The following is a 14,687-nucleotide window of genomic DNA, read 5'->3' on the forward strand; positions in this document are numbered from 1 at the left end:
ACAATAGAGAATTTTCAGAAATAAATGTCTGTCTTCCAGAAGACTCCTACTCCTACTCCAGAAGACTCTCCTACGGAGAACGGCACTATATGCTCTAAATGAATCCCTTTTTAAAAGCTTTTTTTAAAAGCGCTCATCTCTTCAGTTGCGAGCGCTCTGAGCAGCAGACTGGGTGTCCGCAGGACGGTGCGAAGCCCAAGGGCTCCCAGAGCGCGCCCTTGAGCCCAGGGCACGTGAGCACGCTCGGCTACTTCGTCTCCACAGCGACTCTACTTTGTTACCGCCACTTAACAACTTTGTGTTGCGCCTTTCTGCCAAGGGCCCCAAGGGGACGGCGGGCGCTCCGCCGGGGCCGGGGCCCTGCCCGGGACCTTCCGCACCGGAGCAGGGTGCTGGAAGCTGGGGCAATTCCCTGCTGGGGGCCGGCGGCGGGACGGGGACACTTCCACCTTCTGAGGTAAAGGCGACCTCCTCACACGAACCCCGGGAACGCCGCGCCCGGAAGACAGGCCCGTTCCAGCGACCGTCCCGCCACCTCCCGCCCGCCCGCCGGGACTCCATGTCGGGAACGCGCGGGACGGGAGGGGTCCCGCCATAGAGGTAGAGTGGCGCGTGCGCGGGGACCGCCCCGCCGCTGGGAAGTGCGGCCGCCCGCGCTCGCCGTACATTGCGGGCTGTACCAAACCCCGCTGCTCCGGCGGGGGTGGGTGCGATCGGAAAGTGACGGAGCGCCGGGACCCGTCGGCTCCAGCCCATCCCGCGGCCGGCGGAGAGAGCCCGGCGGGGAGAGCACGGGGACGGCGGCGCCGCGGGTGAGGCGGCGGCGCGGCGGCAGCTGCACCGAGCGGGGCCACGGGGCCGCGACCCGGCCCCGGCAGTGGCGGCGCCGGCGGAGGGGCGGGGCGCGAGCGGCTTTGGGTAATGGCAGCGCTGTGAGGACGGAGCGGGGCAGCGACCGCGGCCGAGGGCAGGAGCGAGGGAGGCCGGGCGGGGGTCGCTGACTCGGGCCCCGGGCCGCCAGGTAACGCCCTCGCCCGGCCCGGCGCGGCGCGGCCGCCGCGCTGAGAGGAGGGAGCGCCGCGCTCGGGGGGAGGTGGCGGTCCCGACCCCGCCGGGTGTGCGCGGGGGCGATCGGGCCCTGCCTCCCGTCCGACCCCGGCCCCGCCGCTGCCCGCGCCCTGGGCCCCCGTGCCCCGGCGGTGTCCGTGCGGCAGCGCCCGCTCGCCGCGTGCTGCCCCGGGTCCTACCCTTGCCCCGCGGGGAGGGCGCGGTGCGGCCTCTCCGGCGGGGCCGCTCATTATCGGCTGGCTGAGCCCTAAGCCAGTTTCGCTTTTGTTTTGGTGGAGGGAGAAGGTGGGGAGCAGGGCACGGGGCGGGGGCGGGCAGCTCTGGTCACCTGTTTCACGCGAGTGCTCCTGCCCGTGGCTGTGCACCTACCACGGGCTTGTAATGTTGCTTATCGAGATGGTTAAATAGGTTGGAAATTTGGGGAGTTCTTTGATGCTGGACAGAATGCTATGTTTATTTGTGTGAACAAATATATGCAGTATGACAGCGGTATGTTTTAAAGAATGAGGCGATAGAAGCGACATCCTTTCATTATCCTGCTGTGTAAATATATTTCAATAACATCTGTGTACTTTAGGGCTTATCAAACAGGTATGGCCTTCCAACCCCCTGAATAGTCTAAACCCTAGGGTAGATATTCTGCCCTGCTATAGTTCTTACCGTGATCAATACAAGACGTTTAATAATTGAAGTTGGTGAGCTTGTGCTTTGCTGACACTGGAGCACAACATACCCCAAAAAGCCCAGTGTCTTACAGTAAAAGTTACACCATATTTGTTAAAATGTCTGTAAAAGATGAAAGAGAATGCCAAATAACAGTTATGTTAAACTCTTTAACTCCAGAGTACTTAAATGACCATATGGATGCTTTACATATTATTAGGTTTTAATCATCCTGATCACGGTGTTACTAATTCATGACAGTGGGATGTGCTGTGGGGAGGACTTTTTCTTCACCCTTCCTTCTTTCCCTTGGTTTTGCTTGTGTTTGAAGAAAGGGCTCTTTTACCTTGGACGTACAGCGTGTGTTTCCAAGACAGCAGACCTATAATACAGCACAAGTGCAGCTTCATTACCACAAGCACTTATTATGATTCTTAATGTCTTTTGTGGACCATGATTATTTTTTCTTGGGGTCGGCTAGAAATGCTCCCGTGTTTTCCAGAAGAGGGTATTAGAGCTTTTTGAAGATTACCGCTTCCCCTCCTGGAAGTGAGCTGTTGTCTGCCTCTGCTGAGGTGCATGTTTCTGTGAAACATCAGTGTGTTTTTCAACTTATTTTCTTTGATGGATCTTTGTTTTGTTGCTTCTTGCTGATTTTTCTGTGTAAGCTTCTGCCAACATATGGACTGAATTAATAACCATGTTACAAATATGACAACATTTACAGCAGTTGAGGAGTTTGGTTAGTTAGTCAGGGGGGCAGGTTGCATGCATCCATGCTAAAAGTTGCATCTGATTGCTTTCTTCATAAACTGAGAAGTAATATATCCTGTAAAAGCCAGTAGTGGTTAAGGTAGTAAGCTGGGTGGTTAATAGTTTTTTAGCAGGACATTTGATTCTTTCCCTTACAGAGGTCTGCCTCTTGTGCTTAAAGTCTTTCACTAGCATTCTGCTTTTCCTTATGACCTTGAAAATTTGGAAAGACAAGAGTCACTTGTCCATCTATTTGAAATGGAAATAGAAGTATTCTTTCCACTTTTTATTGTAGTCTTACAATGCCATGATTCTGAGCAGGAACTAGACTTGCTTTGTGCGTGGAATGTCACACATCAGGTCCTTTCTAGATTAGGTGCCTAGAACAGAGACTAGTTGAAACAAAGAAGAGGCCTTCACAGTTGTCTCTTTTTTAAAATCAGCTCACCTTTTCCCTAGTTTTATTCAGATAATTTAATGCTGAGTGGTTTTTTCTCCAATAAATCTCTTCTGGTATTTTTGGTATGAAATTACTAACACAGCTTCTGAATTTTCAAGTCATGTCTTACATGAAAGATTTCACTATTTGTCCTATTGCATAGTGCAGTAAGCTGCACAAGCTCTGCATATTGCCCTGTGCTCTCTTTTTCACATCCTGATCAAAGCTTTCAGGTTTTGTGGCTTTTCAAATGTAACACCAGAAATGTCTCATGAAAGCCTGAGGTGAGCATAGGCTACAAACTGACAGTAGGAATTTCAGATACTCTGGTAATAGTTATTGTGTTCTTAACCCAAATTTTCTTAGATATAGGTAAAACAGTCTTTGAATAAATGTAAACAAATCAAAATATACAGGAAAGTTGTTTTCTTTATATGATATGGTTTAATGAACCGCTTGGTGAGATAATGAACTTCACAAAGCCTGATGGTGTTAGATTAATAGATGTTAAGTTGTAAGCTTCTCATGCAACATTAATGTTCCATTCCATAGCATTAAAAATGAGGGATTGTGAGCTTTATTTTGGTGGGGGTGGATGTTCTCTGTGTTGCTCTATCATAGTGGTGTGACAGTGTACAAAGTTTAAATTGAAAAATTCGAAGGAAATGTATATTTTTTAATGATTGTGCAATGTTGTCTGACATGTTTAATTCTTCTACAGATTAACACTAAAGCCCCACAATGTCCTTGAAACCACGAGTAGTTGACTTTGATGAAACATGGAACAAACTTCTAACAACAATTAAAGCTGTTGTTATGTTGGATTATGTTGAAAGAGCAACGTGGAATGATCGCTTCTCGTATCCTTTAAGTGAAAAATCTGACTTAATGTGTTTGTGTGATGTGTTTAACACAGAGTAAACCTGTGTTACATAACAATTTCAGTGATCTTGAGTAGCTTGTTGTTAGCCTGTACCTGTTATTAAGACTGTGAATAAGTTGAAAGGGATGGGAAATTCTGCATATTTGGGAAGTATTCTATGTGAAAATCACCATGCTGATAAAAAGTAAACTGTCCTCAGCTTTAGTCACTTTTGGTAGCTGTAATACTTAGCTTATGCTAAAGCTTTTCTTACAGGTATTGTAAGAGTGTCCATTGAGTGTCCCCTATTCTGACAGTGAGGTTTTCTTGTATGTTTAAATGTGTGTGTGTAGCAGGGGAAATACCCGGGACAGAGAATGCACATCTTTAAATTTGGGATGTGGAGGATGATGAAGTTGTTCTGCATAAAGATGTCTCCCTCTTCTTTGCATTTCTAACTGCACTGATAACTACCATACTAGGCATTTCTACAGCAAGGGTTTGTTAAAAAGCCTTCTTTCTTTTCCTCCACTGTTATTGCCTCATTACTCCTGACAGTTAAACTATGTTTAAAAATAACTACTATTTCTGCATTCATATGGTCTTGCTTTTCAAGTCACAGCTGTACATACATTGTTGTAGTGAAAAGGTTTGTGTTTTACATGTAAAATGGACTTGTAATATTTTACAAGATTTAAGTTTCAGTGAACTTCTTTTAAAAGAAGTATAACTGTTCTAACCAATTATACTGTGCCCTGTGTCTATGTGTTCATTAGCTATGGTGAATAATTGGAGACTTTTACAAGGCTTTGCACCTGTTCTGCAGGAATTCGTTACAGTTTGGTTTATTTATTAGAGGGAAGAATCATTCAGGCTTATTTATTGACTTGTTAATTCTTGTGGGTGGAAAAAGAAGCACCTGAGAAGATCTTTGTTCGTAGGTTTTTTTCAACACAAGCTTATCCTGCGTGCAGGAGCTTGACTCTGAAGTCTCATCTTGTTCTAACATGTTACCATTTCTCAGAATTGCTTTCCCACATGCCTTTGTTTTGAGTGTGTGCATGTGTGTATGTACATAGCTCATAGTTCTTGTGGAGCCTTTTTGTGGTATAATAATCTTTAAGAACTCTTTCATTTTAAAATTTTGTAATTAATTTCTGGGGGCATGACTTGCCAACTTGTACTGAAGTCAAGTTCAAGTAACTTCAGAATTTCCAAACATTTTGAATTAATGAGGTGGGCACTTACTTGCTGAGAAGTTGTGCTGCAGTCATTTTTTCTAAGCAGTTTTTGAGGATTACATAATTCAGTCTTTAACAAGTGGTTAAATTCTGTATCTTAAAACTCTAAACATTTAAACAAGGGCATCTAAAATAGATTTAAATTAAGATAATAATTGTTGCATGAGATATTGTATTGATTCCTCTTGTCACACTGTTTCACTTAGAACTTCTTATGTGGAGACCTTGCACACAAGTCTGCTGTTGATCCTCTTTTGGGATTTACTCCAGTTGATTGAACATCAGAAAAGGATTGCTTATGAATAGCAGATTCAGGAAGCAGTCCTGGAATAATCATTTGGCATGTAGTTCTTAAGACCTAACTTACTATCATCTCTTAATTATGTTCCTTGGAAAGTGGCACTATTAGTGCCTGATTTAGCACAGGCACGAGCCTTTTGGCTTGTTATCTGTGGCTGAATGGCCCAAGGAGTTTGTGTGACTTGAAACTTCCTGCTTGAATGCTGGTTGTTTAGTACTTCTGCTTCCTGTAACCAAACTGCTTTTTAACACAAACTGCTTAATGGGTATTCAATAACTTGGTGGAACTGGTAGTTCTGTACAGCTGGAATGAAAACTTTTTCCAGATTTTATATAGAAAGAAGACTAAAATGTTAATAATATTTTTAAAAAGATTTGGCATTTAAAAATACGTCTTCTTCTTTGTTAACTTTTTATTCTCTCTTAAATTTAATTTAATTGGAGTAATGTTTCTAAACATATACAGGGACTTTAAATGAAATGTTGTATTAACTTTTTCTTATTGATTAGTCAGCGCAATGGAAAGGTGGCAAATTATTTGCACTGTTTTAATAAAACTCAGGTTATTTCATTGATTATAGTATCACTTGATCTTTGTACTGTATAGTTGACACAGTGATGTGGAAACAAAGGATAAGACACAGCACAGAATCGTGGTTTCAGTCTGCAGCGGTGTATTCTAAGAAGTGTTAGCTTTCTCTTGTGCTGTTTGAGGCAGCTGAGATCAGTGGAGTATGGAGGCTAATAGTATTTTAGGGATAACAGGCTTGTACTATGCATATTCCACCTCTAGAACTAATTTTTGCCCACTAGTTCCCCAGAATTTGTTTGTCTCGAATATAGTGTTTCCTTTGTAACTTAGGGTAATTTTATTGTTAAACGTGGCTTATCTTTAAAAAAACCTTTTATCTCATACTTGAAATGCTAGAATGGCAATGAGCTGGGAACCACAATGGTATAAGAGTTAAAATCTTCTGGAAAAGATCACTTGAAGACCATATGTCACTTTATTTAAACTGTGAGTCATCCGGAGCCACCTTTGACCTTCAGATTTCCTTTTAAGATTCTCTGCAGAAAGAAATGTGTATGAACTTGTTTCATTGTCTGCTAAATGAGTGACAGTTATGTCTGTATTGGAGGGGTTATTGTGAGTACGTTGTATCACTTTCAAGACTTTGCTGTTAACTGTTCAGTGGGCATGGGAGTGGTTTTTAAGTTAAGGCTTGGTTAGAGAGTGGTAGGTAGTTCACCTGTGCTTTGGTAACTGCCTTTTACCTAGAACTTTTTTGAAAAGGTGGGACATCAGGCTCTTCCTGTTGTTGTCTTTAGTTTTCCACCCAGTAAGTTACAAATAAGATGAACAGTACCCAGGGGTAGCTGTACTTCAAACAGAATTATTTTAGAAGTATGCAGCATGGCCATCTGGGTTTTTTTCCCCATTTTTTCTCCATGTTTCTTCTCACTTCTCTAATGAACTGTTTTACAAGGATCCTATGATGAACCAGAAACTTAAACATGTATCTTTAAGAACAACTGGCCCAAAGAGAAGAGTAAGTTAAGTTCATACGGTCATGATTCTTTCTGACTGAATCCTCAAATCCTCTACAAATTTTGGTTCTGTTACAGAAGATTGATGAATAGAAATTTCCCTAAACCTTGCATTGGTCTCCTAGAGAAGTCTTAACTAGATGCTTTTTTAACCCTGAGGACAATATTTGTGAGCTTGTATAACCTTGGATATAGTATTTTCTGGCTGACAGTAATTTTGTTATTGTTCCTTCAGTTTCCCATTGCTGGGTGATGCCCCTCAAATAACAACTACCAAAGCACTTAAATCACAGAATGGTTTTGATGTTCTTGTTCTCAATATAGAGTGGAGGCCCCTAGGCAGCAGTTTGGCTGCAGCTTCCTCTGGCCTTTCTCACCCTGCAAAAGTGCATGCTGAACTGGAAGGACAGATGGTTTTCACTATTAAAGATAAATTATTGAACAGTAAAGGCTTCCTCCTGTTCTTCTAAGGGACAGCAGCACAAGAAAAATGTGCTCTAAGTTTATGGAGTAAAATACCAAGGATGATTAGTGATTCCTTTCCCCTCAGACTTTATTTTTTTTGTTAAGAGAGTCACAACATTTTGAATATGACCCTTAAATTTGGATTCTGGCCTCAAAGATAAAATGAATAAAGAAACAGGTACAAATTGATCAAGAAAAAGCAGTTTTGCTACAGTCAGCAGTTTTGTATTTCAGTCTCATGAAAGCTTTTCTTTTGTAGAATTCCAGAGAAACTTGCTATCCAGCAAATAGTACTTGGTTGATACAGGAAGGTGAGGTGCCTGTTCAAGTGCTTCTGTGATTAAGCTCTTAGGTTGCATATCTGCTGATATTAAACACAGTGGCGTATGTCAAGGAAGAATACTAAATTCAGCTTTCTTCATTTATAAGAAAATTTATTCTCTAGAAAAAGGAAAGGCATGTTTGGAAGATGTGCATTTTCATGAAGGAGCAGAGATACCATTTGTAGTGTTAGGCGTGGTTATTAAAACTAAGAAACTTCTTTACAAGATAAATTCAGAAATACTTGTTTGCTGCTTTCATCAAATAAACTGCTGTTGCTATTTTCTTGTGCTGCTGTGGCGAAGACTGCCTCTTTCCTCTAAATTTGTTGTAAGTTGTTCTTGTAGTAGAGATCTGTAATGGTTTTGGTGACAGATAGTGCAGTTGTAGATCTAAAGAGAAGAGGTATGTCCCCTTTGCTTGTGAGTAGCTTCTGAAGATTTCTAATTCTGAGTTTAATTTCTCAAAAATATGTTTGCATAGTGAAGAGGCTTGTGGTTTGAATTATACTGAGGATGCATTTGACTACTCGCCATCCTTAGACTGAGAAAATTTGTTGGGGAGGGGAAAGTGTAAAAACCAATTATTCTTTACAATCTCTTTAATAGAATCTTTCATTCTTCACTGTGTGAGTTTGTTTTGATACTTTATTGGTCATAACTTTACAAGCTGGTGTAGTGCAATGGTAGCTACTGTTAAAAATTTTGCCTGTTTTGTTTCTCGGTGTTTCCATTTGGTGCTTCTTGCTGTTTTAAGGAGAATTCTAATAAAAATGATCTATATGAATGAAATAACTGTACTCAAGATTAGATTCTGATTGGGCTATCTGAGATTCCAGTTGCCAGATAAAGGGTTTTTTCCTAATTAGTTCTCCTAATCAGAATCCTCTTTGTTTTGAGTAGTAATTCCATATAAAAAATGAAGCATGCATTTGGACAAGCTGTGTGATGAGAGCTTGACACTGTTCTGTAGATTAAGCAGGTGACTCTTCAACTGCCTGTGTCTTCTACCTGCTTTTGCATAGGTATGTGCTTTTTTAGGGTAGACTAGAGGAAAGCAGATCTTGTGTCTTCTCTTAATTTAAGTGATATACAATCATTGATTTCTGTCATGGCTGGCTTTAAAAAGTGTCGAGGCTTAGTGGTTAAGCATAATGTTTTAAAGTAATTTCTACAGAACAGCATGAGGTTGTTCATGTGAAGCTTGACCTAATCCTTGCTTGACTTTTCTGAAAGCAAAGTTCTTAGTCATAGCTTCTCTTCCTCAAATTACTCTTAAAACTTGATATAAACCAAAGGTGTAGCTCTGCAAGGTAGTTCAGGGACAAAATCACCTTAAGGGTGGTTTAGCAGTTTGCTGCTGCCCATTTAAGTTAGCAAGTACGACTGTTTTGTGTGGCTGTGATCTAAACAGGATTACTGAAATTACAACAATGGTTAAAAGAATACAAACTTTTTTATCCACGCCGCCATTGTGATTATTTAATTTTCAGTGTTCTCTGAATTGTTTTACCTGTGCAGTTGAGGGCAAAATGCAGGGATAGTAAGTTGTTTTGGACTCCAGGAAGGAAAACTTGAAGCTGGCTTCACCGTGTGTTTGCTCTGCTCTGTACTTGGCTAATCATGTTCTTAACCTATTTAGTGCTTCTTTCCATTATATGAGAAGAGTTTAGTTCATGTTGGCTGCAAATACAGAAGAATGGTGCATAAAAGCTGTTTTTCCACTTTGAGATTATTGAATATTGTTTATAAATGGCAAATAAAGGGTAGAAGCCACATCAGTATGGGGCTATCAGAAGTTTCAAGATCTTAGCTCTAACGTTCCCTCAGCATCCACTATTTAAAATTTAATATTGATGCTGTAAACTTGGATTCTGTACGAGCCAGTACTTACACTAACTTCAGAAAATGTTCCATTTTGTCTTTTTTACTTGAATGTAAAAAAGACCCCAAAACCTAAACTTCTTGTGTGGGGAAGAAAGGGTTCTGTAAATCATAAATTTTGTTGATATGTTTTCACACTTTAATACAAACCTTGACTTTGAGCCCAGAGACATTTATGCTTTGTGTGTGGCCTATCCTGAACCTCTTGGAGAGAGACTTTATACTGAGACTAAAATTTTTTTGGAGAATCATGTACGCCATTTGCACAAGGTAACCTGTACAGTTACTGATGTCCATGTAGGTGTTCTTTGTCCTTCTTTTGACTGTTTGTAGGTTTTTATGAGACTAAATCACAGATGGCAGAGTTACAGAGACACAGTACTTGTATATATGAAATATGTAACACATATCACACAACAATGTAGGCAGATACAGATATGTTGATATGCAACACAAAATAAATAATTTTCTTTCTAAGCCAACAGTTATGGTTTATGCAATATATTCATTGGCTTGAAAAGCAGGTTCTTTTTTTTCTGTTGAATGCTTATAGTCAAACTAGTTTGAGGAACATCTTCACTTTGAAAATGTACTGTAGTTTGTCATTAGCCTTCTGTTTCAGCAGAAAAATATCTACTCCAGAGTCTTGGAAACTGATTGTATATACTCTGTTAAAAAAAAACCAAAAGAAAACCTTCTGAAATATGTGGGAAATAACATAAATGCTTGGGAGGAGAGGAAATAATGGCTAATTATTTATTATGACAAATAACAATATTGGTATATCTATATAGCTGTGAGTTAACTTCTGTTTCCTCAGCTAAGACAGCAAATTTAATTAGAATCATGATCCTCGTGTTTAATAGATCAGATAGATGAACGGTGCCTCCTTCTATATCAGTAAAAAGAGAGGTAGATTTAAGTAAGATGCTTACCTGTCTTTAGTGTCTTTACAGGGGATAAAGCATTGCAAATTCTGGATAGCGCTGCTAAATGGCTTCATGCTTAGGTACCTGAGTATTTGACAGGATAGGCTGGGTGTCTTAATAGGCAGTTCCACAGGTTACAGAGAGGATGGTTCTTACACTCTGATATACTAAATCAGTTCACTAAACTAGCAGAGAACTCTGCCAAATAAGTTCTTCCTCATTTATTTAGTGAGCTGAATGAGCTCACTTAGGATAATCAGGCAGGTGCCAGCACAGTAGAAGCTGTCGGAAGTAGCTGAAAGCATACATCCATTTTTGAAATAGGCTATCCACCACTCGCCTCTGAAATAACGTTGCAAAATCTTTGCAAAATGCATACTGCAGTGGAAAGCATTCTCAAGTCTTTTTTGTCTACCAGTTTTCCTCTTTCATGATTTTTTTTACCTTTTTTTTTGATTTTTTGCATAGGCTTCTTTGCTGCTTGAGCCAGATTTTAAAATACAAACTCTAGAGAGAATTAAAGTTGAATTCCTAGGATCTCATCCCCCCTCACAAATCATACTAATTAGTGTAAATTGTTGAATTTACATTGTTGAATTAGTGTAAATTCTCTGAAGTATGAATCTATTTTGAGACATTCAGTAGCTTTTTAGATGATGATTTGCTTAAATTTCAAAATATTTGGGCCTAGATTTGAAAAACTTATATGCATTTCACATTTATATGTATCTGTGCTTTGTTAAAATTGTTTTATTCTGTGATTCCTGGTAAGTATAAGGACTTGTCCATCCAGTAAGGCATAGTGGTTTTAAGTGGTTATCGTTGGTCAGTTCCTCCAGTGTGCAGTGCAAGTGGCTGTGTGAATATAAAACTGATCTGTGTCAGTGAGAGAATGGTTCTGTGAGTTATCCCACCAGTATGATGTGAGAATATGAACCAGGCTTATTCAAGTAGGTACTTCTGAAAAGATCAATAGAAAATAATACAGTAGGGAGATGGCTATTTTTAAATGCAAAATCAAGCAAGTCCAGATGTTGTAGCTGGCTTACCAAAACTTGGTAGTATTAAGATGTGTTAGCTTTTTGGTCATTGCCACAATTCTGAATATGCAAATACTATTCCAAAATTATAATCCCATGATAACTTTTTAAGTATGTGTGCTATTTTCATACTAATTCTAGTGTGGGGGGGTGTGCCTTCACAGAGAGTTCTGGAAGCTGAAGAACAAGTACTGGTTATGTATCACAGATACTGGGAAGAGTATAGCAAAGGGGCAGACTATATGGACTGTTTATACAGGTAAGCTTTTTAAAAGAGTTGTTAAACTTTTGAAATTATTAAAATTATCTGCAGCTTAAGTTGAAGAGTGTTGATTAAAGAGAGCAATAGATGAATATGCCTCAGGTCAGTTTTGGAGCGAATATAGTTATGGTAGCAGAACATGAGAAAGAAGGAATAATGCCTCAACAGGTAAGTATCCAAGATGGTTCCTAAAGTTCTTTCATTACTGTTGTATTCTACTTGATGTTGCAGTGCTGAATGTGTTGGTGCTCATCAGCCCTGCAGCGTATAAGCTCATAATTCTAGGAGTTCTACAAGGATGGCACTGGACTGCAGTGTGCGGTTGAACCAGCATTGTTTGATTCAAAGCTTTGCCACATACCTTGGCAAAACCACAGTTCTCCCTTCTAGTGGGGCCTTTCAGACAAGGTGATGTGCTCTTTATTTTCAGGTGAATGTTTGAGCTGCAGGGATTGGAGAGGGAGTGAAAACTTCTCCTTACTTCTTTTCTGAGAACTTAAGAAACTAACAGTTTGTATACAAGCAATCCATTTTACTCTCTTCTCTTTTTTTCCAGTAGATTACAGCCAAATCTATAAATAACACAACTAAACCCTTTTATTTTTATAAGTCTGCTCTTTCCTGAGTTGTGAATGTATTTCATTGCTAATAATGGTAGCTTGAGCATAGAAAACTTACCCATTTCTGAGTTGCTAAAATTATAACAGTGTTGATATGGCTTTGGATTTACTAGGATTTGGATTTTAATCCCACTGGGACTGTAGGTTGAACATTCTGATGTCTATTATGCATGTGATACCCAGTAGGTAAATATAATTTAAGAGGCACTTTCCATTGTACTTAATTGATGGTATGATGTGCAGATTTACAAAGGATTTCAGGACCTTTACTAGTAAGTTAGGAGATGTATGTGTGATCTTGTAAACTCTATTAAATTTTCACTATCACACTGGGAACAGATGTGATGGAGTCTATCCTGAGCTTGCAAACTTTAGTTCCATAAAGTGTCTGACTTAACTGGAGAGTAGATAGAGGAAAATACACGACAAGTACGTAATGTGTATACATCTCACTGATTGTGCTTCATGTGATGGTTTTTCTGAGAGCTTGTGTGCCTCTGGTCATAAACAAACAAATTAAAATACTTCTCCCATGGTGGAACTTAATTTTTTGTTTTATTTTTAAACAAGTGAGGGCATTTTTTTCCCAAACAGATATTATGTGCATAAACCAACCTGTACATTTACATAAGCTCATATTTCACACCAACTCGCCCATCCTAACTCTTTTTCCTGCTTTGTATATTGTGTTTTGGTCCCAAAAATGTACTTGTTAAGGGTGTTCTTTTAGAAGTATTTTCACGTCAAAGTTGTAACTTCGTTGTTTGTGCTGAAATTCTGAATTTTGTCATATCTCTTAGAAGTCTCTAAAGGTATAACTTTGTGAAAGAATGATCTTTCTCTTCAATAATAAAACATACATTGTAATGGGACCTAGAAGACCCCACATGAGGACAAGAAATAATTCAGTGCTTGAGTAGTAGAATCGTAATGACTTTCATGCACTGGAAGCCCTTCATTAACTGAATGTCATTATGTCACTCTTTCATTTTTTGAGAGAATATTTTGGATGAAAATACTTGTGAATACCATAGGAAGATATTCTGCTTTTTATAAAGCAGTTGGAGTTCTTTTCTTACTTGCATGCCTGCTCTCAGAAAAGTACCATAATTTAGTTGACTCTCTTGTATCCCAGGTTCTAGTTTGTATAATTCTTCCAGCAATTAAATTAATGTCTACAGCTAGTAATTTGAAAGTTATTTTAAAATAGATTCCCTTAAAATTTAATTAGGCTTGCATCTCTGCTTCTAATCTGATAGGCAGTATTTGAAACAGTACTAAAATGTGAGGCACTTTTGAGCAAAATTCATAAAATGCAAGATCAATCACTTAATTGGCAAATGAGTTAAATCTTTTCTTTCTTCAGTGTTGATTTTGATTTGGTTTTTTTCACCCACTCTCTTCAGTGCATTTTGGTCGGAAAACAAACCTGGATTCTATTTGAAAAGTAAAACCCCATATGTGCATGACTAAACCAAGGTGATAAAACTGATGGAATAAGGATCACTGAAAGAAACTTTTTCAATTGTTGTTTTTGTTAGTTCTGATGATAAAAATAATAGATAAAAACAATGCTGGACATTAGGCCTTACTAGTGTCTTGGTGCTGTAACTGGTGTCATAGGTACTTTTAAAAAATCTTATTTCAAATCATTGGAGGGTTTTCTTATCCAGCAAATTGAAATTAAGTCATTTAAAGAAGAAGAAAAAGAAAGAAGTATTACAATTATTCATAATAAAATCCTGAAAACTAAACACATATGGTGCAGCTTTTGCTTTGTTCCATTTTGTCTTTAAAATATTTGTAATAATACCAGCATATCAAGGTATAGCAATTTTTAGTTTTACATGCTACTCTTAGTTCTCTTTCTGTGTGTATTGATGGAAGAGAGGGGGTGAGTGAGGGGAGTGTGGAGCTTTCCTTTCCAGCAAGTTTAATGAGAAAAAGCAGATTGGCTGCTTCCCCCATGTGCCACCAAGGAACATGCCTGCTTACTGCTGGTGTTCCAGCTGTTCCTGATGTCCTCACAGGTTTATATGACATGGAGGGCCTGTAGCCTTCTCGAGAGATCTGCATTTGCAGTTCATGGTTGGTATTGATGGTAGCACTGGGGTTCACAGTACTCTCTAAGAGTCTGAAAGTAGCTCAGGCCACTGTACTCCAGTTTGTCATCACTGCACTATGACAAGTCTTCCTTCTTTGGACTCTGTGGTGTCCTAAATTCTTTCAAGTTCACAGGATTTCACAGTGTGTTCCTCCTTTGCTCCTTTGCGTGGCTTTTGCCTTCATGCCG

General features: G+C 39.7%; 1 protein-coding gene across 5 annotated transcripts in view; it reads left to right on the forward strand.

The window, feature by feature from the left end:
* Window positions 1-214: 214 nt before the first annotated feature.
* The window catches only part of CUL2 (cullin 2), a 43,293-nt gene continuing 28,820 nt past the window's right edge, over window positions 215-14,687 (forward strand). For 2 of the 5 annotated variants that reach the window (XM_082303392.1, XM_082303396.1), the window contains exons 1-4: window positions 903-1,021; window positions 3,645-3,783; window positions 9,711-9,813; window positions 11,677-11,771. In XM_082303392.1, coding sequence (XP_082159518.1) covers window positions 3,665-3,783; window positions 9,711-9,813; window positions 11,677-11,771 — 317 coding nt within the window. In that variant the 5' untranslated portion in view covers window positions 903-1,021; window positions 3,645-3,664. The other 3 variants (XM_082303395.1, XM_082303394.1, XM_082303393.1) reach the window with 3 other exon arrangements.

This window comes from Coloeus monedula (assembly GCF_965178545.1).
Source record: "Coloeus monedula genome assembly, chromosome: 1".
Taxonomy (NCBI): Eukaryota; Metazoa; Chordata; class Aves; order Passeriformes; family Corvidae; genus Coloeus; species Coloeus monedula.